The sequence below is a fragment of the Bidens hawaiensis genome, unplaced genomic scaffold, assembly GCF_021521415.1.
Source record: "Bidens hawaiensis isolate Kalapana, Puna unplaced genomic scaffold, B.hawaiensis_p1.1 tig00011475_1, whole genome shotgun sequence".
NCBI lineage: Eukaryota > Viridiplantae > Streptophyta > Magnoliopsida > Asterales > Asteraceae > Bidens > Bidens hawaiensis.
In genome coordinates, this window is record NW_027491898.1 from 50,606 (window position 1) to 78,240 (window position 27,635).

General features: G+C 36.9%; 2 protein-coding genes across 2 annotated transcripts; both read right to left on the reverse strand.

Moving 5' to 3' along the window:
• Positions 1-10,071: 10,071 nt before the first annotated feature.
• On the reverse strand, positions 10,072-11,293 carry LOC143538130 (acyl carrier protein 1, chloroplastic-like). The gene is made up of 3 exons (XM_077031750.1): positions 11,114-11,293; positions 10,460-10,582; positions 10,072-10,369 (listed from the first exon to the last, which is right to left on the reverse strand). The coding sequence occupies exons 1-3, from the start codon at positions 11,291-11,293 to the stop codon at positions 10,241-10,243; spliced, it is 432 nt and encodes a 143-aa protein (XP_076887865.1). The 3' UTR covers positions 10,072-10,240.
• A 3,785-nt stretch (positions 11,294-15,078) lies between these two features.
• Positions 15,079-26,809, reverse strand: LOC143538118 (uncharacterized). Its single transcript, XM_077031740.1, has 4 exons — positions 26,673-26,809; positions 26,463-26,532; positions 26,105-26,344; positions 15,079-15,162 (listed from the first exon to the last, which is right to left on the reverse strand). Exons 1-4 carry the CDS (start codon positions 26,807-26,809, stop codon positions 15,079-15,081), a joined length of 531 nt encoding a protein of 176 aa, XP_076887855.1.
• Between the last annotated feature and the right edge of the window lie 826 nt (positions 26,810-27,635).

Here is a 27,635-nt window from a genome sequence, read left to right on the forward strand (position 1 = left end):
TTGTGAGCTTCGTTTAATACTTGCTTGCGCAATCCTCCCTTGAGAGGGACCCATATGCGGTTAGCGAAATATAGATTGCCGTTCTCTTTGAGCTCCAAATCCTTAATCATACCCCCAAGGGATTCGTTTTTAACAAACTCTGGTTTCAAGGCTTCTTGCTGAGCGTCTCGGATGCGGGTAGAGAGATCTGCGCGAATGGTCAATCTTAGAGCCTTGACTCGTAGCGTTTTTATTCGCTCCTTCCTACTTAGCGCGTCTGCTACCACATTCGCCTTTCCAGGGTGGTACTTAATTTCACAATCATAATCATTCAACAACTCCACCCATCTTCGTTGCCTCATGTTTAAATCCTTTTGATCAAATATATGTTGAAGGCTCTTGTGATCCGTAAAGATTATACACTTTGTACCATAGAGGTAATGGCGCCAAATCTTTAGCGCGAAGACAACCGCTCCAAGTTCCAGATCATGCGTTGTGTAGTTCTTTTCATTGGTCTTGAGTTGGCGCGAGGCATACGCTATGACTTTGTCTCGCTGCATAAGGACACATCCGAGTCCCTGATGTGAAGCGTCGCAGTAAACGACGATGTCATCCGTCCCCTCGGGCAGAGACAAAATTGGCGCACTACATAACTTCTGTTTTAACATTTGAAATGCTGCTTCCTGATTTTCGCCCCAAACAAACTTCTTGTCTTTCTGAGTTAGCGCGGTCAGTGGTAGAGCTATCTTGGAGAAGTTCTCAATGAAGCGTCGATAGTAGCCAGCTAGTCCTAGGAATTGCCTCACCTCAGTTGGGGTTTTTGGCGCTTCCCAGTTTTCGATGGCCTTGACTTTGGAAGGATCAACGTGTATTCCTTTCTCGTTTACAACGTGACCGAGAAAGTGAACTTCTCTAAGCCAAAACTCACACTTGGAAAACTTCGCATCAAACTTTTTTTGTTTCCTCAACAATTCCAAAATCAATCTCAGGTGTCGCTCATGCTCGGCCTTGGTCCGAGAGTAAATCAGAATATCATCTATAAACACAATCACAAACTTGTCCAAGTATGGTTTGCACACGCGGTTCATCAGATCCATGAATACAGCCGGCGCATTAGTTAGCCCGAAAGGCATCACTAAGAACTCATAATGGCCGTATCTAGTTCGGAAGGCTGTTTTCGGCACATCTTCCTCATGGACCCTAAGTTGGTGGTATCCTGACCGTAGATCTATCTTTGAATAATAACTGGATCCCTGCAACTGGTCAAATAAGTCGTCAATCCTCGGTAAGGGGTACCGATTCTTGACTGTCAGCTTGTTCAGCTCCCTGTAGTCAATACACATCCGGAACGAACCATCCTTCTTCTTTACAAACAGTACTGGAGCTCCCCAAGGTGAGAAGCTTGGGCGTATGAAACCCTTATCCAATAGTTCCTGTAACTGATTGGATAGCTCTTGCATCTCAGATGGAGCTAATCGATAAGGCGCTCGAACTACTGGCGCAGCTCCTGGGACTAAATCAATACGAAATTCGACTTGTCGCGGCGGCGGTAATCCGGGCAAATCTTCAGGAAAAACTTCTGGAAATTCGCGCACTACTGGTAAGTCTTCAATTCTTCGCTCATCTCCTTCCTTCTCTACTACATGCGCCAGGAAGGCGTAGCACCCTTTCCTTAGGCACTTACGCGCCTTTAGGCACGAAATCAGTTTCGTCGCAACTCCCCTTCTTTCCCCTTGAATTACCAAGGTTTCTCCGTTCAACAGTGGGATCCGAACCTGCTTCTCATGGCAAATAACTTCCGCGTGGTTCTCGACTAACCAATCCATACCTACCACAATGTCAAAACTTCCCAAGTCTATTGGCAACAAGTTAATATTGAACCCGTGACCTCCCATGACTATTACACATTGTTCAGTTCTTTCGTTCGCGCATAACTGCCTACCATTGGCTAGTTCTATAGTATAAGGTGTGTCTAGCCTACTGGTTGCTAGGCCTAGGGAGTCTTTAAACTCAGCGGATATAAAACTTAGGTCAGCGCCAGTATCAAATAAGACAGATGCAAAATGGCCGTTAAGCAAAAACGTACCGGTTACCACATTCGGCTCTTCTTTAGCTTCGCTTGCGCCGATCACAAAAGCTCTCCCGCGAGCTTGGTTTCCCCTTTGCGGGCAATCCCGACTGAAATGCCCTGGCTTTCCGCGTGCGTAGCAGTTGTCACTGGCTCCAACTTCCTTAGCACGGCAATTCACCGTCTTGTGCCCTGGCCTGTTACATTTGGCGCACGTGACGCTCGCGCATTCACCCTCGTGGTGAAACTTGCATTTGTTGCACCATGGGTAAGGCCCGCTGTATCCTTTCCTTGATGGCTCCGCGGCTTGGATCGTGTAAACCCTTGCGCTCTCCTGCTTCTTGAACGGTGGCTGCTTGGAGTCGGACCCTCGGTGGTGAGAGTTCCATTTCCTCTTGGAGTCAGAGGTTCGCTGCTCGTTTCCGCGCGTAGTCAACATACCCGCACGGACCGTATCCCTTGTAAGGGTGATGGCCCGCGCTACCGCCTCATCAAAGGTTGGAGGTGCTGCGGCGTTGAGCGGAACCCTAACAACAGGAGGTAACCCAAAGATATATCTCTCGATCTTCTTTTCCTCCGTGCTTGCCATGTCTGGCACCAACTGGCAAAGCTCGTTGAACCGGTTGTTGTAGGCGTCGATATCCGTTCCTACCATGGTGTGGTTCCAGAATTCCTGTTGTAGGCTCTGAATTTCTGCGCGAGAGCAGAACTTTCTCATCAACATTTCCTTCAGTTCCTCCCAGGTCTTGTGAAGAGCAACTTCTCGCCCCAAAGTCTTCACTTGAAGCTTCCACCAAGACGAAGCTGCTTCTTGGAACATGCAGGTCGCGTAAAGGACCTTCTGGTTCTCACTACATCCGCTAATGGAGAGAACTGTCTCCATCTTGTCAATCCAGTTGTAGAGCCCAATGGCCCCTTCGGTACCCTTGAATGGCCAAGGCCTACAGGCCATAAATGTCTTATAGGAGCACCCTTTGTCCAAGGCTCCTGATTCGGGTTCTGGGGTCTCGTTTTGACGACCCTGACTAGATTCGGCCTTGCTGGCCTCATGTGTCGCGATCGCCTGCGCGATTATTTCCGCGAGTTCCTCGGGTGTCATGGTAATTCCCTTGGCTCTAGTTGGAGGCATTCTCGCTTTAAAAGAGTGAAAATATATCAAACTTAGCGCATGTACTCTGAGCACATAATGTTCTTATCTTTATTCACTAGACACTGTGTGACCCGTGTTCCTAAGTGTGTGTATAGTTTCTTTTGAAAATATCTTCTTTGAAAAATATTTCATGCAATTCCCCAACGGTTATAGTCTAGGTTAAAACTTCTTTTCCTAGTTCGCTATAACCAGTGCTCTGATACCAATCTGTCACACCCGGCCCTGAACGGCGGAAACAGCCGGGCGCGCGCGAGTGGGGATTGATACTTAAGCACGGGCCATTGCAAACATTCAAAGTAAGATTTTCATTGCGCGTGAAATGTTTAATACAAATACATTACATTGTTTAAAAATTACATAAAAACATCCAAGTATAAAAACTGTTGAAGATTTCCACGCCATATCCCCTTGCGCGGCGGGAACAACCGCGCGCATCGAAGGGATAGAACTAAAATCTTCCAAAAAGCTAGTTTTAGATGTTCAGCGTGAGGTGCTCTAAGTGTGACTCCATGCGCTACCTAGTTATCTCCTGAAAGACACGTAAAACATTTGAATCAGTATAAACTGAGTGAGTTCACAAGGTTTAGTAACTTGATAAATCGTATTGCATCACAGTCTTGATAAAAATCATTCTGAAACATAATTCTGATAGCATCATTAAAACACATGCTTAGTAAAACATAGTTCTGATAACGTATTCTGATAAAATCGTTCCACGGGCTACGCGCGAACATTTCTGGGAACCGTGCTCGTCTGTGTAAGTGGCGCTGCCACTACGAGCGAAATAAGTAATACCGTCCCGCGGGTTACGCGCGGACACTTCTGAAAAACCGTGCTCGTCTGTGTAAGTGGCGCTGCCACTACGAGCGAAATAATACCGTCCCGCGGGTTACGCGCGGACGTTGTGCCGGAAAACAAGGTGCTCGTCTGCGTAAGAGGAGCGACCTCTACGAGCGGGCTCAATCCCATAGTACTGCCCCGTGACATGCTAGGCACTCGTCTGTGTAAGAGGTGCGACCCCTACGAGTGGGTGGATCAAACCAGCAGTCCCTACCCTCAGAGTTCCAATGGTAAAGTGATCACTTACTCGTATCGCACTCTCATCGAAAACCATAGATAACCGTTTGCATTGCTCGTAAATATACCATAATGAAACATTATTTAAACACATAATTGCTTGCATTGCTTGTAAGAGTATCATGATAAAACATAATTTAGGTACGTGTCCCTCGCCCCGAAAACAGTTTAAAAATAGTGAAAACAGTGAAAATAGGGGCTGTGAGACTCACCTGTGGTTCTTGTTAAGGAATTAATCGAGATTCGGGTTTTCTTGGTGTTGGCCTTTGAATTGAAGGTCTAGAATACGATTAAATAACAAGAAGTATATAAGAAATAGGAGAATATAAGGGTTGGAAAGTAGATCTCAAGGTTATAATCTCGGCTTACCTAGTAACAGGAACGGAATTGAAAATAACGGATGCTTGGGAGATGATTAGTGCAAGTTTGCAGTTCTTAAGAGAGAAGTTTGAAGTGTGTTTTGGGTGATAATTTAGGTTACATATTTATAGGCAATCTCAAGGGAACACAATCCCTTGCTTTAGGGGATTGTAATCTTTTCATATCTAGGTGTAATGATGATAAAGTATGGAAATTATTATTATTTATTTAAAAGTGGAGGAGTGGATAAAAGATTTTGATTTGATTTGGACAGGGCATGCAGGTCTGTGGTTGGTGAGAGTAGGGTGGCTGACAGTTGACTTTTCATGTTACAGTATGCTTTTTCAGGTGCTTTTGTCAGTGTACAGTTAAAAAGTAGAAATCTCTGAAACACGCAACTGTTTCCTTTTGGGCGGGAATAATCCTCCTTAAATCTGGAGATTAGGCTAAGGGTTCTGCGCGTATAACTTTGTGCGCATAGCTTTCTGCGTGAAGAACATTTCTTTGCTGCGGGTAGGTGCGTAACCTTCTCGCAGTTAGGGACATTGAGTTTCATTTGTAGATTCTCCAGGTGGTCTTGGTATTTCAACATAGTGATCAGTTATGTTGAAGTCAATTCCATCTTGGAGCTTCAGACAAACTAACTCTCAATGTTCCCGCCATGCGGGGAGGTTAGTTCCCCTTCCGCACGCGCATAAACGATTTGGGGTGCATCCGCCTTAGCATCATGCGGGACGGTCAACCCACCAGACAACATAAAGTTAAGTTACATGAAAACATAAAGCCAAAACATTCGCGCATGGCGCACATAACATATGCCCACGCTGGTTCTTACATCGCGCGCTCGCGCAGGGCGCACATAACAATTGCCCGCGCTGATTCTAACATAGCGCGCTCGCGCAAGGCGCACATAACATGCCCGCGCTGATTCTTACATAGCGCGCTCGCGCAGGGCGCACATAACATACCCGCGCTGATTCTAACATAGCGCGCATAATATTCACAATCACCTAATTATTAGGTTGATTACTTAGTTTATAGGGTTGGGAAATTACCGGGTGTCACACAAACCCATAATGATCTGCGTACAAATCAGGGGCGGATCCACGGTATTAACGGGTGGTTCCTCGGAACCACCCGAGTTTTGAAATAATAGTGTATTTTTATATAGAGAATAATAAAGGAACCATCTTATAAATTAGGAAGGAACCACCTTATAAACAATTGAATCACTTGTCCAACTGGTAACTTGTTGGTTTTGTAACCCGGAGGTCGCAGGTTCAATTCCCGGTTCTGAAACTCTTTTTTTACTAACTTACCCTAGTATCATTTAGGGTTTTATAATAAAAACACACACTGAGTGCGATGAACACAAAAGGAAAAATAGCTATTGGTCGGTTACATGCTGATGTTTTAAACAGAGGCATGGATGTTCGTGTAAGTTTAATAATATTATTTGAGCTCTTGTATAGTGGTTCGTTTATTTTATTTTGAACTTTTCTTGCACCTATTTAAAGTGTTATAATTTATAAATTCAAGTAATAGAAGCGGATTTTTAGACCTATGAACGAATCGAATGCACACAAATGGAGCATGTTCGTATTCGGTGTTCCTTTTCAACTTTAACTGAACTCTGAACAAACGATCGAGCATGAACTTTTAAACGAATAAGGGTGTCTTGTTCCTGACCATTCGTTAAGAAAATGAACAAGAAGACCCCCTTTGTTTTAATTCGTGTTTGATCGTTTGTTTTGTTAAGTTAAACGAGCGAACACGAACATGCTCTGTTCGTGTTCATTTACAAGCCTAGATATTTTCCTAACAATCTTTTGGTCTGAAGCAAATCAGTTGGTTTATTTATTTCTTTTGTTTGTTAATATTTCAGATACGCACATCGGATGACGCCTGCAGATTTGGAAGAGTCAGTAGAGTTATTTGTGTTTGAGAAATTTTGTAGGGCTCATGCTGAAAATGTTGAGGCTGGTGATATTTGTGTGTCTGTGGTATTTGGTGATATTCAAGTAACAATAGTTTTTGGAAATAAGATAATAAATGTTAATTGTTCTTGACTTCTTGTTAATTGTTTTTAATTATTCAGTGCTCATGACCTTCACAGTCCACAAAACACACAACGCCTCTCCCTAACCCTATTCAAACCTACCACTCTACCAGCCGAGAGCCGGCCGTCCCCGTCACTCCGACCACCGTGGCACGCCGGCGACCACCGCGGCACCCTGTCACCCCGCCGCTGCCTTCTACTCTTCCTCGAATCCTCCCACTTTGAAGGTAAGTTTACATTCATTGTTAAATGTTAATTGTTCTTGATTGTTAACTACTTAATTTCTAATGACAGTGTCTCTTTTATTATTTTATCGTATCCTTATTATGTAATGAACTTTGCCCGAACCATCGACCCGACCCGAACCTCAAATCGACCCGGAATTTTTATACCCAACTCTATGAAATTAAAACATCTAAATGTAGTGCACCACCTGAAAAAAATTCCTGGATCCGCCACTGGACTCACTAGAAACCACTTAGCTATCATATCACATTTTCATGTAAATCACAATATCAGATTTTCATTAACTTTTCAAAAACACTTATTTTCCTCTCTAAATCCACATTGTTCCACAAATAAATCAATTCTTTCGCAAGTAGCTCGTCGTCTACATACCATTTTTTGTCTCTTCACAGTATTCTTTGGCTTCATCCGTGAAACAAGCGCTTCTCTTTTCTTTCTCTAGCAGTTTTGAGCTGTGGGAAGGAGATTTATCAACACTTATGCTTGTTGGTGATATCGAGGATTCGAGAATGCTTGAAATTAAGATTGTTGGAAATGAGGTTGTTGAAATTGGGATTGTTGGAACTATGAGAAGCCGACATCTGAAAATGGTTGGCTTGGCCATCCGGCCTTGTAATGGTGGATACCATAGTTTGGAAACAAATTTGGTTCGGTTTTTCTTTTTTAGTTACTCTCATTTAACAAATTTAACAAATGTGTAAATGATGGTTCGATTGGGCTCATGGTTAGAGAACAGATGTGGAGAATATTAAAAAGTTGGCGTGATAAAATGTGAAGTTGAGCGGTTGTATTTGTAGTATTTTTAAAAATGTTATATATTTATTAATATATAACCGTCAGGGAAGATTTAAAAATAAAAATTCATAATTTTTTTGACCATTTGAATATTAATTTTCCAATTAGGCCCAAAATTCTTGTTCGAATATTCTCCTTGGAAGCAACCAACTTATTTGTGAAGATCAAATTCCCCTAAACATCCTTATATGATGGGGCGGATTCAGTGTTAGGTCAGGGGATACGCATCTCCTCATATTCATATTTTTTTCAATAAACTGCTAATATATTAGGGTAATGACCCCAAGTGTTCCATCCATGTCTTTCTAGTGCCCCAAACTCAACTTTTAAAGCTAAACTTGTCGAACGTAAGTTTAATTTTGCTTTTCACAAAATAACAATTAAGCCCAAATTATTTAATTGTCTAACCACTATTAATTAGTTATTATTAATATAGTGATAAGTTTAATTGGACCATTATGAAAATTAGACAAGATATGAGATATTCACAATATCATTTCCTTTTTATAGTTCTACACAATTTAACTTCGTAATTTTTTTGTTGGTATGGTAAGAGCTTTGAGTTATGATAACTATGGAAATGCTTTCGTCAATTGTAATATATATTTTATTTATTATATTTTGATGAATTATCGTTTATTTAATGTAATTTTTTTACCCGATCTATTTTGGTTTGACCCGTTTTAGTTGACACATTTTGACTTGACCCGTCATAGATTAACCATTTTTGACACCCACTGACTAAGATTTCTGGATCCGTCATTTTATAAAATTGTGAAAGTCATAGCTTTTAAAACTTAGGTCACTTTGAAGGCCTAATTTTCTTTCAATATCATGTGAGGTTCATTATCCATTTTGTTCATTGTCCTCAATATATCACATGCAACTCCACATCAACTATATATCACATCTAATGTTTAGCTTATCTAACTAACGAACATACTATTCACTCCAAGTTATGTACACGTGTAAATTCACTAAATTAGTTAACTCTATGGAATTTTAGCAATTAGGTAAACTAAATCATACATATTCATAAATTTATACTTTACTGTAAAAGCATTATGTACTCGTCTTAGCTGTTATATACTTTTCAATTGCATACACTTCACCAGATTATAATTATATTGAGGGACAAGGGTCATTACTCATACTTAAATTAATTAACTGTTAGTTATTTAGCAGTTGGCCCAGGTCCGGCTCTAAGGGAGGACCAAGTGGTCGACGGACCCCGGCCCGACACCCCGCTAGGCAGGGGTGGCTCGTGGGACAGCGAAAACAAGTTAGGGCTTTAGGCCCACATTTAATTATGCCCCCCAAGTCCAGAAAAACATTATATATATATATAGATATATTATAATGGGTAAAGTAAACTCAATGTAATATATTGGTGATGTGGTAAGCTTGGTTATTACTAAAGTATAGGTTATGAGTTCAAAACTTTTAATAGCAAATTTTTTTTCTTAACAATTGTCATGAAAAGTCCCCAAAATCTTGTTTCGATTTAGGCCTCCACATTCGTTGAGCCGACCTTGCCGCTAGGCCCGGATTTTTTTTAAATTATGTATATTTTTATGAAAAACAATATGTATATTTAATGTTTAACTTAATTACACAACCGCTAGCTTGGTTTAGTGACAAAGGGTATGACTCTGTTTTTATACAAAAAGTTTTTACACAACTCAAATCATAACCAAGGCCATTGTTTAAACTTTTAACCCAACAAAATATCTTTCTTACTTAAGGGCCAAAATTTTTTTCGTCTTCGGCCTAAAAATTTTCAACAATTCTCGGAGAAGGCCTTAGCGGTTGCATTTGTAACTTGTAGATGTGTGCTGACTCTTTGACCACACAGATGTGAGTTGACTCCGGTGGACCTGTATTTGCCTTTACCGAATGAAGAAATTATAAGACAGGTTTCGAAACAGGTTTTGGCTATATTCCTGTCTTCTCAAGGCCTTGAAGTTACGTTGTCGAGTGTGGTTAAAAGTGGTCAATCTTTGTATTAACGCGTATACTTTAAATGGATTCAGAACTATTTAGACAGCATGGGAGGGACCATTTATCAGGCAGACAATCTGCATTTATATGTGATGCTGGTGAAGAACTTGCAGCTTCAAGGAAACACTTGCTTTAATTCAATCCAGTGACACTATTGGAGTTGATGAACCGAGTCTTGTTTGACAGTAGTTTATGTTGAATCAAAGAAGAGAAATAGATTACTTATTTGCCATTATTTTAATTAGAGAAATAATATACTGTAACGCATGCACTCGCATTATATGCATGCATATATATATATATAAGCTAATGTTAGTAAGTGCAAATTCACATGTGAATTTCCTTATGTGAAAAAGGATAAAGGCTTAATTATGTCAAGCCAAGTAGCATACAAAAAGCAAGTTCTTCAAAAAGGACCAAACCCTAACTCTAAAACACACGCGCCCAACAAAGAAACAGTTAAATGTAAACAAAAACAAAAGACGGGAATCTATCTAATCATCAATTATGCATTGTTTTTCTCAACGAGCTTTTCGATAAGATCGGCTGCATCTTGAACGGTGGCTATGCTTTGAGCACTCTCCTCTCCCACAGTGATACCAAACTCTTCTTCAAGCCCCATCACAATCTCAACCTGCAAACAAACAATAACAGAACTATATAAGTTTATAGCTTCTAGTGAAGCTATAACATAAACTTTATTCATTTATTAATTTGGAGTTACCTTATCAAGTGAATCGGCACCTAGTTCAACGAACTTTGATTCACAGGTAACTATAACATTATCTTTTACAGCCAGCTGTGTTCTCACAATGTTGCAAACCTTTTCCACTGTCTCTGGCTTTGCCTGCGAAAAGAAATGGAATGAGTTCCTAGTGGGCTGAGTTGGCTCGGGCCATAGCCCGCCAGATCATGCCCAACATATATAAGAGTACTCTACAAATATACAATAGTAATTACACTGGTTTGCATCTATCTCAAATGGGTCAAATGGGTTGAAAGTTGTGTAAACCCGTTTATAATGCATACCAGTTTCACATCAACTTCTCTATTCTCATCTCTATAATTTAACTGAAAATTTGAATATCTATTAAAAATCTCATGACACATCTTCATTCTCTATATTTATCTCTAGTAAATTAAATAATACATTTTTTTTTCTTTTAATAACTGTTCTTTTTCTTCCAATCACAAAAGTGATAAAATAAAGATATTGAATGAACAGTGTATCTCTATATTTAGAGAATAACTATTCATTCTCTATAACTAATCTCTACCATGGAGGCCATGATGGAACATGCACATAGAAGAATCAGTTCTAAATTATAGAGATAATGTGTGAATGCAGATTAACTGATTAATATTTGTAATCACTTACAGCACATGAAGTTTGAAGGCGGCGGAATGAGACGAGGAGGTTGCTTCTTCCTGAATTGGAAAAAGAAACCATCTTCAGACCACTGGTTGGTGCCTGAATAATATTATTTAAGGCCTGAATAATAGTAAGCTGACGTGGAGCGATTAGATTGGTGGAGGATGCTCCGTTGAAGGCCGCCATGATCGGAATTTGGAATAATAACGTGCTTTGTTAGGTACTCATGCAACAAAATCTTCTTGTTTCTTCCCATTCCCATATCTCTCATATGCCTCTTTCTAACTTATCCACTTATTGTTAAAAAAAGGAACTATAAATATGAAGCACCAAAATGAGAAGAGTGAGAAAAAATTTAATCCATTGATCTTGGATTTGAATGGTGGAGATTAATTTAAGAAAATAAATTGATAAAAAGGGCATAAAGGTAATAACCCACTTTTGATAACTTTTTCTTTCCACATGTAAGGCACATATCAATTCCCCCATCATTTTAAAACGTTCATAACTTTTTCATGCAACATTATTTAAAAAAAAATTCACCATAATAACAAGCGTTTTTTTATTTTTAATATGAGTACCATATTGTTATACAAAAATAAAAAAATATTAGTGGGTTTTTTATATTATGTTATTGATTGTTCATTATGATTTTTAATTGGGTTTTTCTATGCATTGTGTTATAGATTTTGGTCATTGTATTATCAATTGATACTCATATTAAAGATAACAATTAAAACAAAGATTACATCATTGTGTCTTTTTGTTTGTCGTTGTGTCTTTGTGCTCATCATTTATCTTACTACTTATCATTGTGTTTTAGTCATTGCGTATTACGTTCATGTCATTGTATAATATGTAGTTTTCATTGTGTTTTACGTTTCAATTCGTTGTGTTATATGTATTCACCACTGTGTTTTACGTTTTTGGTCATTGTGTTATATGTATTCATCATTGTGTATTACGTTTCATGTAATTGTGTAATATGTATTCATCATTTTGTTTTATGTATTAGATAATTTGTTGTTATTTTATCATTATATTTACATATTATTATTACACAACCATATTATTAGCATTTAAAAAAAACACAATAATGATTTGAAAGGCACAATGGCAAAAAAAACACAATAACAAACAGAAAGACACAACGACAAAAAGACACAATGACGAAAATACATAATGACACAATGAGGTAATTTTTTTTATTTTTATATAATAAAGTGATACTCATATTAAAGATACAAAAAAGCTTGTTAGTATGGTGAAATTTTTAAAAAACAATAATGTTGCATGAAAAAGTTATGGACGTTTTAAAATGATAGGGGAATTGACATGTCACTTACATGTGGAGAGAGAAATATGTAGTATTACTTTTATACCCTTTTACCTTTGGTCTCCACTTGACACATGTCAGTCAACTATGGCTTCTTACACTTCTTATTTTTGTTGGCTTTTGTAAAATAACTCAACCCTTATAAATATACGTTTATAACTTGTATTTTATTTAAACTATTTCTATTTGGCATAAGTAATGAAATAAATAGGGAATAGAATTGACGAAATAATGAAATGAAGAGGGAGTCATTACCATTCATATGTCTTGTTTGGTTAACCTATGTGAATGGAATGGATCATTACTTACACTCTTTTCTAGGCATACAAAGACGTGGAAATATAATACAGGAAATATAATACAAATGATAAAAATAACTCAGCCTAAAAACAAAGAAAATTTACCAAAATTAAAAAAAAATGGTAATGGTGGTGACGATCCGATAGTGGTGGGAACGTCATGGCAGTGGCTAGGTAGTGGCGGTGGTGGTGGCAACAACGACGGTGAGGTGCGATGGCAATAATTACATGACGTTTTCATACTACCAGAGCTGTAAACACCAAAAGGTCCCGAAGTACAACACTGAGACAATTAAGTCAGTATACCACTATCCCAACATGATATACCAAGTGACTGTATATAAGTAGTGTAACATTCGTTACTTTTCAAACCCGAAAACCGACCAATTTTAAAATTTTCGGTTTTATTTATAAATTATATACAAATATATTATCTCAAGTTTCGCTCGTTCATTTTTATTTTGAATTTATACTCATTAAACTAAATCATTTGGTCGTTTCAAGGTATTCTTGTTTGTCGTTCACCATTTATATACTATTCACGATGATCTTCGTTTTCTTTTTCGTTTTGTTCAACTAACAAAACTCCGGGATTTAAAGTTTCTATCTAAGCGATCTTTAAACTTTCGGGTATATTAAGAAAATATCCAAACGTTATAAATTATTTCATTTCAAACATATTTCAAAGTTTAAGATTATTAATGTAGTTATATTTTATTTCATGTTTAAATAGAACTTCAAACATCAGGGGTCATTAGTGTAAAATGTTCAAAATAATAATATTTTATTAATTACTAGTTTGAGACCCGAGTATTACATGGGGAATTAATGAAAATTACAATATTTAAACGATAAACAAAATACAATCAATAACACAATTATCATATATTGTTAACACAATTACAACTTTCATTAAAATTACAGGAATTACAAAGCAAAACATTACGCAATGAGTTTACAAATAAGAAAAAATTTCCTTGTACACTACATTTGTGGTTGTATTGGTCAGATTACCTTGTTTATCAAGAATCAGAATCTTGAGCCCAAACCTGCTTGTAACTCTTGACAAGGTGACGTATAGCTTTCCATGTGAGAACACGGGTTCTTTCAAGTAAAACCAACCCTAGATAATGATTGACCTTGGTTTTTTGTTTATGGTCATCGCAAAACATACGGTAAGGGGAAACTGTCGTCTTTGAAATTTATATGCTATTTTGTTGTATGTTAGAGTCAGTGGTGATCTATGGATCAAAACTGTATGTCCAATGTTAGTTCCAGAAATATTTTTTCTTCAACTACACGAGTACTTAAAGATATAATTTGTAGTCGAGTACCATTACATAAGCCTTTTTCTGGTTAAGATTTCTAAGGAGCATAACAGGAACACCAACTTTTAGCATAAGCTTGTGGTTTGGTAGTCCAAGTAGGTTGGAAGTAGATGAAGAAATAATATCCCATCACCATTCCAATCGCGACTCCAATTCCAAATCCAAAGGTGCCGGCAATCGTAGTCACTATCCCCATCCTCAGTCCGGATCTTCATCCGAATATCCGTCGAAATCCATTTCTTAATCAAAGTAGTCTCATAGCCTAATAGACAATCATATTAATAAAACATTAAAGCACTTTTAAAGTCATATGCATAAAAGTACCATACAATATCATCACTGAATGAAAACAATAGTTATCTTATCGGGGCTGAACTTAAGCTTGCATCTAGAAAAACTATGTGATAAACCTAAGCTCATTGGAGCTAAATATTGTGCACCTAAACCGGTTATGAGTTAGGTCAACTAACTTCTTACTCCTGTTATAAGCTCCATAACACCTTGGTTACAAATACAGTCGATTTGCTGCAACAATTAGATTCAAGTCAAAACTAAAAATCCAGGCATTATTGCATATTTCTTTTAAAAAAATAATAAAATAAATTAAAATAATGGTCCCATATTTCCAATAAATAGAGCAGTTACTTTATAATCACTTTGGTATTTGCCTCTTTGGTGGCACTAATACTACACACAACACAAGCCGAAATAAGTTCTGTTCTATATTAGTATTTTGGAAAAAAAGGGACCAAGGTTGACACAGAATAACTGTTTTATAAATGCATCATGTTTAGGTTGTGAACAAACAGTTTCAATCTTCCAACATGTTTACATAATCACGCTGCACGGATTATATATGTCTGAAATCTGAATTAAAGTTCAACTTTTCGCACAAGTATGTGGACCTTCAAAAGGTTATTTGCTTTGGCCCAACTGACTTCTTACTCCCGTCATGAGCTCCATAACACCTTGGTTACGAACACAGTCAATTTTCTGCAACAATTAGATTCAAGTCAAAGCTAAAAATCCAGACATATAGTTATACGGAGTTATGAACACAGTAACACCATGGTTACGAAGACAGTCGATTTGCTGCAACAATTAGATTCAAGTCAAAACTAAAAATTCACACATATACTTATACGGAGTTACAAAGACAGTCGATTTGATGCCCAATAAATAGCATCAGTTAAAAAAAATGCAAGCAGAAAAAAATCTCGAATAATAATAATAGTAATAATAATAATAACAACAACAACAACGATTACGATTACCTCAAAAGAAGTATGCTGGAAGTAGATGAAGACATAATATCCCATCAACATTCCAATCGACACTCGAATTGGAAATCACATGTATCGAACGCGATGGCAATGGAAGAGATGAACGAAGGTTCCGGGAATTAGGGTTGTAGTCTTTGGTGTTGAATGAAAAGAATTAATGGCGGTTCCAGGAATTAGGGTTTGCATCTTTGGTGTTAAATGAAAATAATGAAAGAATAACAAAAATGGATCCAGATAGCATTATTGGGGCGGGTTAACCCGAAAAAGATACCATTTTATGAAAATGGGTTAAAAATTATGAGAGTTAAAGAGAGATTGACAAGTGGCATATAGTACTACTTATTTTTAGAATAGTAAGATAACCCTAGCTCCCTCCAGCCAACTCGCCAGCCGTTTTTCCGGTGACACGCAAAAGGAACTTCGGCGAGCCGTTTCAGCCCTCTAAACACGCCTTTTGACCCGTTTGTTTGGTATAACGACCTTAGAGCTTAATGGTAACAAGTTATCATTGACCAAAATGCGTTATAACGAGCTGTAACGTGTGATTAGATCAAGCATAACCGTCGGAAAATTGGCAAAATTAATTAGCAATCATTAAGCCTAGATGCTCCAATTACTAGTATAAATAGGATCTCCTTATCAAACTAAACTCGTCCTTAATCTCAAAACACATTAACATATCTTCTGTAATCGGTAGTTAATAATCAAAGATATTATTCCGGCGAGCTCGTGTTCTCCGTCAAACCTTAATCATTCCGGGTAATTTGTATATGGTTTTTATTAGTTTTGAAACATTTAACAAAACCCCTATCACGAATTAAACAAACATAGAACCATTTGAAGAATAAAAAACCTAGGGTTTCCATGTAGGAGATTGACTGGGTGCTTGCTTTTAAAATTAACAGTTTCATTTGTTAACTGAATATCATTATAGTCCAACTGGTTAAGCCTTAGCATCGTGAACATAGGGACTCGGGTTCGAAACTCGGGTCAGGCCGAGTTTTATATTTTTTTTACTCTTCTTTTCATAAGCTTTTAATAAATATAATGATTAAATAAATTTGTTAAAAATCAAAATAAATTATATAAAATCATTTTAAATCAAATAAAACTTTTTATTAATTATATATAAATTATTTCTCACCATTTTCCATACAAAACCGATTTCCAAACTCGTTAAACCGTCAATTTTTATTTGTCTTCGTTAATATTAACTCGTTAACTTTAAAGTCATTAGATTTTAATCCGTTCGTTAACTTTAATTCAAGTAACTTAGTTATATTCGTCGAGATAAAACTACGTTAAAACCGATGCTCAATAAACGTTGGTATTCTCATAAATTAATAATAGTATTAAAATATTTTAACCCGTTAAAATTATTTTATAAATAGTTAGCTTATTTCATCATACTTTATATCCCTTTTCATTAAATAATTATAAACACTAAAATAATTGTATGAGATAAATTCCCATTTTAAATACGTATATTGTATTATCGTAACTCGCATATTAGCGTTAATATTATCATATTAAAATAATATTTATTTCGTTAAAATTCCGTTAAAGTCTAAATAAAATATTATAAAATGCCAAAAAATAGTAAAGGCTACACTAAAATAATGCATAATTCCTACAACCAAATTGATTTAACTTTTGTAATCCCGGTAGTTAGATCTCGTTTTTGTTTCAATTATAGTTTATGAAGTTCAAACGTTTCGAGTTCTTTAACGTACTTTCGGTTGCTTTCGGATTTCGTTTCTCGTTTATCATCTATTTCGAGGTGAGTTTTCATAACCCGTTTTTACTTTTACACGTTTTGGGGTTTAGCACGCTCAAAACTTTGTTTCATGTTTCAAACTAAAATTCACATGCGAGTCTTGTATGCATTTGTTTTCGCATCATATTGCTTGTAAATTATGTGATATGTGCTAGTTGTTTATTGTTTTGTTGGTGAAGACTCATACACATACTTAAAGTGGGTGGGTCCGACGGGACGTACCTGCGCCGTCCATTGTTAATATACGGTGGTATCATTATCATATTCTATACTCCAAGTAGCTCGGCGAACGGGGGTTCCTTAGTAGATTTGACATATGTCAAGCAAACAGGAATATCATGTATTTATTTTTCTTTTACTTTATGATTGAGACGATACATCTTGACTTGTGAATTTTACACTTTTTTGTATTATATATATGCAAAATTTATGAATTCTCACCAATATTATTGTTGACAAAATATATTATTTTAAACGTGCTACGGGTTGAAGTTTAAGGATGGAAGACTAGTTTGACCATTAGGGTATTAGAAATCCATCATAATGAAATTCAAAGTTTATTGTATTGTTATTTGATTGTGTATTTGTGATGTATTGAAATAAAATAAATATAATTATTGTCACTATAATAGCAATACGAGCTTATGAGTGATCTGTACATCACCCGGGCGTATTCCGCTTAATGCCGGGGTGTTACAGATTGGTATCAGAGGCATAACTATAAGATAGGTTGTTAGACGTATCGGCCTAGTATAGTTATAGTTTATTTCAGGGTCCAAACTGCGTGTATACTCTATGTGCTATGTGCCCGCACTTACAAGTTCATTCATTTGCTTTTATTTATTTTTATAATATTTCAAAGCGTCACCTGCACAAATGTTCACACTCAAACTCCAAGGCTTAGGTCTAAAGTAAAGATTTTCAAAAACTCTCAAATCGATTTTTACTTATGTTTTCCGATATTTCTTCCTCATAAATCGCATCTTCATACTTTCAAACGTGACCATGTCCCCTTTGTGATAAGGACATGGTTGCACTCTTAGGATGTTGTACAAGTCATGGTGATTCATGCGACGTGTATGACTCCGATCCTCGATGTTTTACAATGTGTTTTAATAGAAAGTCTGTCAAGTCGTGGTGATACACGAATACCGAGCTTTTGGTTTGATTTATTTTCGAAATTTCGATTTTTGTGTTGGAACATAAGAGTCCATGGTGGTTCATGAAAACTCTAAGTTCCTCACAACACTTATTATTAGTATGGTTTTCATATTTTAACTAACTTTATCAAGGATTTCTTTATATATCATGCACTACTCCGAATCTGACGATTTCCGTGACCCTTGTTCACAGCATGGCTTCCTGTCACCTTCAGCCCCGTTCATCTAGAACCTCCAGCAGCAAGATGACTGCCCATATCACTAAGCAACTGGCAGTGGTCCTACACTCCTACCAGATATAATGACCCAGATGCACTAGAACATCATAGCTAGCATTAACCCTGCTCCTCCCATGCCTTCAACTCTTGTTGTGGCCTTTAAAAATTTCACCGATACTAAACCTACCGCCTTTGACGGAACTCAAGGTGCCACTGCTCTACTTCAGTGGTACGAAAAGATGGAGAGCATGTTCCTCCACATTGAGTGTCCTAATGATAAGCAAACCCGATTCGCTTCAAGTGTTTTCGAGAAAGGTGCTCTTACATGGTGGGCCAAGGAAAATTCGACCCGCGGTACTGAAGCTGCCATGGCCTTGCCGTGGAACGAACTGAAAGACCTGATGACTCGACAGTTTTGTCCTCTAAACGAACCCATGAACTTGGAGGCAGAATTCTAGAACCTTAAGCAGGAAGGTGGTGAGCACACTGCTTACACCTCCCGTTTCAATGAACTTAGCGTGTTGGGGCCACACCTTGTTACCCCTACTTCGCGTGCCATCGACAAGTACATCAGAGGACTACCGAGAGAAATCCAAGACAGTGTCCTCAGTAGTTCTCCTAAAGAACTTGGTGACGCCATTAACCTCGCTGCAACCCTCACTGATTATCATGCCAAAGCTGGGACTTTGGCAGTGAAGGGTTTGAAGAAAAACACCGAGAAATCACCATCCGAACCAAAAGAAACTAAGCCTGAGTCATCCAAGCCCGCCTACACCAACCACAACAATAAACGCAAAAACTATGCCATAACTAACACAAACTCAACCCAAACCCAACCTAACAAAAAAAAAGCCTTACACGGGAACACACCCTTTGTGTAACACGTGTAAATTCCACCACCCACTGCCGCTCAATGCCGAAAATGTTCCAATTGTGATCGTTTCGGTCACCTCACCAACACATGCGGAGCACCAATGCATACCCAACGCCACCCCTTCATCCTAGAACCCGTTATTCAACCACTCCAACAACCATATGTCCCACCACATGCCCCCACTATGCCAATCATACGAGCCTGCTATCATTGTGGTAGCCCAAACCATCTACGAAACGCATGCCTAAAACTCGTTTATCAGATCCAAACCTACCCAAATCAAACCAACCAACTCTAAATATATCAAGCCTAAACCTTCAAACCACAAACCCAAGTCAATATAGCTCAAGTCAATCAAGCCCAACCAATGCAAGCCCAACCCATACAAGCTATTCAAACCCAATTAAACCAAGTCGATCAAACTCAGGTTGGGAAAGCCAGCCAGGGTACGCAAGGACGCGTGTACATCAACGCCAATGAATTTCAGTTATGGCACTGCCACACACTAGCCCTTATACCCAAAGACCCACCTATCCTCGAAGGGACAAGCACTGCAGACAACTATCTTTTCCTTTCTTTTTGCATTTATTACTTTAGTCTTTGTACTTTCCAATTGAATAATGTCTTTTGGTACTCTAAATTTTCAATGATGTTGATGAGTTTATGTTTGCATTTGATTGATCTGATTTATTATTCTCACTTAGCACGACACACATTCCATACGTTATCTATAGAGTAAGATTTAGTTAACTCTTGAATTGATTCAATCTAACGGTCTATGACTGGTTAACCCCAAACGTAAGCGTTAGTGGAAATCGGGACCATGTGCATGGTTATGTTCATGATTATCTAATAGAAACCGTAATCACACTTTTTGGCTGCCTATGACCGATTTACTTTCCAGCCGGGGCTATGTATTTAGCTAAAGACATAGCTATCTAATAGGAGCCTCATTTACTTGTTTACTTTCAATGATTTGATATTATATTTACGATTTACCAATATCTCAATGCGGACGTCTCAAGCATAAACCCCCCTCGTGGCGGTTAAACTTACTCGGGATTATTAATGCTAACGTCTTTGCGTCATTATTTCACTTCTCCTAATTCTTTGATAGTTTCTTGTGGTTAACATATGTTTTCACGAATTTTAGTCTTTCATGACCCCAATGTTTCATGTATTTAACTTATGATTAATATTTTCATTTACCATAGTATCCTTAATGTCAAGGGTTTTCTTTTGACTTTAATACTCCGTTAATTTATTTCATCTTACAAACTTCTGTTTATTCTTTAATTCTAAAATTTCTTTAATTAAATCTATTCTATTATTTCGTTGGTTATTGTTAGCCCTGACGTTACTTTATTTATCTTGATATTTGACCTCAAGGGTCCGCTTATATCTTTTTGTTGGTTTTGATCCTTATAGTTCATTGTTCTTGATGTCCAAACTTTCATTTATTAGAAACCCACACAATGGGACGGGTTATGTGGACCATCGGATGATAAAGTTAATTATGGGTCGACACGTAATTATCCAAATTCCTCGCATGGAATACATAATAAGTACGTTGTGTGCAATAACTTGAAACTTGGAATAATTTGGAAAGACGGGACAAATGCCGTATGATAAGTGCATGGTGGATATGCCGCTGGTACATCCTATATATAATTGTCCTTGTCATATTTTCCATTTGTGGCGTTTTTCGAGCCATTCAAAGATCGACGTTATTATTTTTATTTAATATTGTATTTGTAAAATTGTTAAACTTTTAAACAACTCTGCGTAGTTGTTGCTTTCTTTTAAAATTTTATTTCTATTTTAAATTTTGTGACGAAATTTCTAAAAGTTGTGAATCCTGTAACATTCGTTACTTTTCAAACCCGAAAATCGACAGATTTTAAAATTTTCGGTTTTCTTTATAAATTATATACAAATATATTATCTCAAGTTACGCTCGATAATTTTTATTTTGAATTTATACTCATTAAACTAAACCGTTTGGTCGTTTCAAGGTATTCTTATTTGTCGTTCACCATTTATATACTATTCACGACGATCTTCGTTTTATTTTTCGTTTTGTTCAACTAAGAAAAGTTCGGGATTTAAAGTTTCTATCTAAACGATCTTTAAACTTTCAGGTATATTACGAAAATATCCAAACGTTATAAATTTTATTTCATTTCAAACATATTTCAAAGTTTAAGGTTATTAATGTAGTTATATTTTATGTCATGTTTAAATAGAACTTCAAACATCAGGGGCCATTAGTGTAAAATGTTCAAACTAATAATATTTTATTAACTATAACCCTAGCTCCATCCAGCCAACTCTCCGGCCATTTTTTCGGGGAGGGTTTTTCGGAGACACGCAAAAGGAACTCTGGCGAGCCGTTTCAGCCCTCTAAACACGCCTTTTGACTCGTTTGTTTGGTGTAACGACCTTAGAGCTTATTGGTAATAAGTTATCATTGACCAAAATGCATTATAACGAGCTATAACGTGTGATTAGATCAAGCATAACCACCGGAAAATTTGCGAAATTAATTAACAATCATTAACGCCTAGACGCTCCAATTACTAGTATAAATAGGATATCCTTATCAAACTAAACTCGTCCTCAATCTCAAAACACATTAACATATTTTCTATAATCAGCAGTTAATCATCAAAGTTATCATTTCGGTGAGCCCGTGTTCTCCGTCAAACCTTAATCATTCTGGGTAATTTGTATATGGTTTTTATTAGTTTTGAAACATTTGACAAAACCCCTATCACGAATTAAACAAACATAGAACCATTTGAAGAATTCAAAAACCTAGGGTTTCCATGTAGGAGATGAACTGGGTGCTTGCTTATAAAATTAACAGTTTTCATTTCTTAACTGAATATCATTATAGTCCAACTGATTAAGCGTTAGCATCGTGAGCATAGGGACTCGGGTTTGAAACCTGGGTTAGGCCGAGTTTTATATTTTTTAACTCTTCTTTTCACAAGCTTTTAATAATTATAATAATTAAATAAATTAGTTAAAAATCAAAATAAATTATATAAAATCATTTTAAATCAAATAAAACTTTTTATTAATTATATATAAGTTATTTCTCACCGTTTTCCATACAAAACCGATTTCCAAACTCGTTAAACCGTCAATTTTAATTTGTCATCGTTAATATTAACTCGTTAACTTTAAAGTCATTAGATTTTAATCCGTTCGTTAACTTTAATTCAAATAACTTAGTTATATTCGTCGAGATAAAACTATGTATAAACCGATGCTCAATAAACTTTAGTATTCTCATAAATTAATAATTGTAATAAAATATTTTTAACCCATTAAAATTATTTTATAAATAGTTAGCTTATTTCATCATACTTTATATCCCTTTTCATTAAATGATTATAAACACTAAAATAATTTAATGAGTTAAATTTCCCATTTTAAATACGTATATTGTATTATCGTAACTCGCATATTAGTGTTAATATTATCATATTAAAATAATATTCATTTCGTTAAAATTCCGTTAAAGTCTAAATATAATATTATAAAATGCCATAAAATAATAAAGGCTACACTAAAATATTGCATAATTCCTACAACCAAATTGATTTAACTTTTGTAATCCCGGAAGTTAGATCTCATTTTTGTTTCAATTATAGTTCATGAAGTTCAAACGTTTCGAGTCTTAACGCACTTTCGGTTGCTTTCGGATTTCGTGTCTCGTGTATCATCTATTTCGAGTGAGTTTTCATAACCCCGTTTTACTTTTACACGTTTTGGGGTGTAGCACGTTCCGAACATTGTTTTATGTTTCAAACTAAAATTCACATGCGCGTCTTGTATATATTTGTTTTCGCATCATATTGCTTGTCAATTATGTGATCATGTGCTAGTTGTTTATTGTTTTGTTGGTGGAGACTCATACACGTACTCAAAGTGGGAGGGTCCGACGGGACGTGTCACACCCCGACTTAGGACCTAGGCGTGTGACTATCAGTTGGTACCTGTTTTGTAAATATATTAGAGTAGCGGGTTCATTTCAGCGGAAGTCTTATAGAATAAAATATTAATTTACATTATCAAAATTTCTCAGGAATTAAATACCCGAGTTTCAGATTTTACAAAATAGTGATATTAATAGTACAAGGATTTATAAGTATTCAAAACGAGCCATCCATAGCGATCTTCTAATGACTCCAATCCTTGTATATCATCTATTGTCATTCAATTACCTGCATGGGTGGGAAAAACACGTCAGCTATATGCTGGAGAGCTGTTGACTCGATAAAACAGTTTATAACAGTCGTTAAATACAAACATAGTTTTCTGTTCACAATCTCAGTAGGAATGCGTGTTCATTCCCGGGATTTGCACCACTACCCTACACACACAATTCAAAGGTTCCCCGAGTACATAGCCCCTGTTCGGAGAGAACCTTCCCCTAGGCTATGTAACCCTGTTGGAGAACTGGTTATGACTGACTTGGTTTTGTATGCCAATTATCTGTTATGTTTGGATTCAGACACATGTGTATTTGGTCTGAGTTGCTTTTTATTATCTATTTTGTATTATAACAATTTTAGAGACATGTAATCTCATGCAAACATTTAACAGACTCTTTGCAATAAACAACCTGTCTATTACAAGAGTAAAATCAGTTCAGACAGTAAAAGTTTAATGTGTTCACCTTGTATAATAAGTAGGTAATATCAGACTCCTTAACTTCAGTATGATGTTCACCTGTATTCATAATAGGTATGCGTAAGTACTTAGTTGATAATATTCAACAGAATTGAAGTCTGTTTCAGTTCAGCAGACTCGAGGTCTGATCAAGAGACTTGAAGTCTGATTTAGTTCAGCAGACTCGTGGTCTGATCAGCAAACTCTTAGTTCTGACCTAACCTTAGTATAGTTATAGTCGTTTTATGAAAATACTTTAGATTTACATATGATGTTTGGAATAGCACGCTTTGGCCTAATAAAGGATATCACATTGGCAAACTTCTCTAGGTAAGCAAACGGGTCCCGCGGTTGATTGGGATGTGTAAGAATTGCTTTCCTTAGGCAAGAAGAGTCTACTAATGATATCCCCCTTCCAGTTACTATGTACCCGTCAAAATAATAGTTTTGATAACATTACTTCACGTGGAAGTAACATCTTTACTTTGTATTTCTTGGAAAACATTTACAATTTAACGACTATATCTTTAACTAAGTTCTAACAACTATATAATAATAAAGTAACTAGTAACATAACTTAACCTTAATCCTACCTTAGTCGGCTAGACGATAATAAAGACAAGAAAACAGCAGCAAATCGACTTGTGCTTCGCTTATGAGATCAGTGACTCGTTCAGTAGCGCAACAACACCCCGTTTCTTCACGAGAACAGCCCGTCGGAACCCCAGAACACTCTTGGCACGATTCCCTAAGTTATGTGTGTGAAAATGGATGCGAAATGGGATGAAATTGACTGACCTCGTGGATGCCCTATTTATAGCCGAAATTGTGCATCTTCGCGTAGCCAATGGCGGTTCGCGATATGCGAAGTTGCATGGCGGTGCCTCAAAATTAACCCCGTGCTGCAACGTTTCGCCACGTCACTGGATAACCTTGAGTCGTGTGCCAGCAAGTTCGCGATACGTGAAGATGTTTAGCTTTGCATCTTCACGATATGTGAAGATGCATAAATTTCAGAATTTCTATTTTCAGTCCTTCTACTTTCAGATTTAGCATTTTCAGCCCTTTAACTTTTAAATTTGACATTTTTGGCCCGAAATTTGATGGTGTATTTTCACGGTGTTACATCCTCCCCACCTTTAGAAAAATCTCGTCCTCGAGATTTATGCAAAGAGATGTGGATACTTTCTTTTCATCTCCGATTCAAGTTCCCAAGTAAATTCCGGACCACGTCTGGAATTCCATCTAACTTTTATCAACTTCAATCTTTTACGCTTAAGGAACTTGATTTGACTATCTTCGATTTGAATCGGTTCTTCTACGAACTTAAGTTTTTCATTAACTTGTACATATTTCAAGGGCATTGCAAGTGTTTCATCTGCTAAACATTTACGCAGATTAGATGCGTGAAACACATCGTGGATTCCTTGCATCTCTTCGGGTAACTCTAGACGGTAAGCTACAGGACCTATTCTTTCAACAATCTTAAATGGTCCAACAAATCGTGGACTCAACTTTCCTTTCTTCCCAAAACGAACAACGCCTTTCCAAGGAGATACTTTTAGCAACACTTTATTTCCTTCTTTGAATTCTAACGGTTTTCGTCTTACGTCAGCATAACTCTTTTGTCTATCACGTGCGGCTTTTAGTCGTTCTCGGATTTGAATAACCTGATCAGTTGTTCTTTGAACAATTTCGGGACCTGGCAATTGATTATCACCAATTTCAGACCAACATACCGGCGTTCTACACTTTTGTCCATATAATGCTTCATAAGGTGCCATATGTATACTTGTGTGATAACTGTTATTGTACGAAAATTCCATTAAAGATAGGTGAGTATCCCAACTACCACCTAAGTTTATAACACAAGCTCGAAGCATATCTTCTAAAGTTTGAATCGTTCTTTCACTTTGTCCATCAGTTTGAGGGTGATAAGCTACTCAAATTTAAGCGCGTACCCATCGCCTTTTGAAAACTCCTCCAAAAATTTGAGGTAAAACGATTGTCTCGATCAGAAATAATAGATAATGGCACACCGTGAAATGATACAATATTTCCACATACAATTGTGTCAACTTATCCATGCTAAATGTTTCTTGAATAGGAATGAAATGAGTAGATTTAGTTAATCTGTCAATAATAACCCATATAGCATCATCTTGTCGGGAAGTTCTTGGTAATTTCATTATAAAATCCATAGTAATCATATCCCATTTCCATATCGGGATCTCAGGTTGTGTCAACAAACCCATTGGCTTTTGATGCTCGGCTTTAACCTTTGAAAATGTTAAATATTTTGCCACATACAAGGCAATTTCTTTCTTCATTCCAATCCACCAATAATAATCTCTGAGATTATGATACATCTTGTCACTTCCCGGATGCATCATATACTTTGACTTGTGAGCTTCTTCCAATATCTTTTCTCGCAAACTCCCAACCATTGGTACCCAGATTCTTTTCCCTAATATGAGTATATCATCATCGCCTTTAACTAATTGATCTATTGTTCCATTTTCTTTTTCAGCCTTTATATTATTTTCTTCTAGTGCCAACTTCTGAGCTTCTTTGATTTCAGTTAATAGATCAATCTTAAGCTCTAACCTCAGAGCTCCTACTCTTTTCGGCTTATCGTGTTCCTTTTTGCTTAAAGCGTCAGCCACAACATTGGCTTTCCCTTCATGATAGACGATCTCACAATCATAATCATTTAATGTCTCCATCCATTGCCTTTGCCTCATGTTTAACTCTTTCTGATCAAATATATTCTTTAAACTTTTATGATCAGTATAAACAGTAAACTTTACACCATATAAATAATGTCGCCATAACTTTAATGCAAAAATTATAGCTCCCAACTCTAGATCATGCGTGGTGTAATTCTTCTCGTGAACTTTCAGTTGCCCTGAAGCATAAGCAATTACCTTCTTTCCTTGCATTAAAACACACCCCATACCTGTGTGTGAAGCGTCACAGTATACAATAAAATTATCTTGACCTTCTGGTAAGGATAAGATAGGTGCATTTGTCAGTTTCTGCTTAAGATTTTAAATTCTTCTTATTGTTTCGGTCCCCATTCAAACTTAACAGACTTTCGGGTAAGTGAAGTTAAAGGAACTGCTATTCTTGAGAAATTTTGAATAAATCTTCTATGATAACCAGCTAATCCCAGAAAACTTCTAACTTGTGTTGGTGTCTTGGGTTTCTCCGATTTTGTAATGACTTCAATCTTGGCTGGATCAACTTGAATACCTTTCTCATTAACAATATGCCCAAGGAATTGCACTTCAGATAACCAAAACTCACACTTCGAGAATTTTGCATATAGTTTTTCCTTCCTCAACGTTTCCAGTATAGTCCTTAGATGAGCTTGATGATCTTCCTTCGACTTTGAATAGATAATAATGTCATCAATGAAGACAATAACAAACTTATCCAGGTATGGTTTACAGATTCGGTTCACATATCCATGAATGCTGCCGGAGCATTAGTGAGTCCAAATGGCATAACGGTGAATTCATAATGTCCATATCGGGTTACGAATGTAGTCTTTGATATATCATCCTC

Bases quoted from the DNA above. Each gene is read 5' to 3' on its own strand.
- LOC143538130 (XM_077031750.1), bottom strand. From the start codon at position 11,293: ATGGCGGCCTTCAACGGAGCATCCTCCACCAATCTAATCGCTCCACGT. The intron at 10,583-11,113 runs GTAAGTGATTAC...TTCTTTTCGCAG, and splicing joins GCCTTCAAACTTCATGTGCT to GCAAAGCCAGAGACAGTGGA. The intron at 10,370-10,459 runs GTAACTCCAAAT...GTTTGTTTGCAG, and splicing joins GTGCCGATTCACTTGATAAG to GTTGAGATTGTGATGGGGCT.
- LOC143538118 (XM_077031740.1), bottom strand. From the start codon at position 26,809: ATGAGGCAAAGGCAATGGATGGAGACATTAAATGATTATGATTGTGAG. The intron at 26,533-26,672 runs GTTAGAGCTTAA...TACTCATATTAG, and splicing joins AAAAGAGTAGGAGCTCTGAG to GGAAAAGAATCTGGGTACCA. The intron at 26,345-26,462 runs GTATATGATGCA...ACATTTTCAAAG, and splicing joins GAAGAAGCTCACAAGTCAAA to GTTAAAGCCGAGCATCAAAA.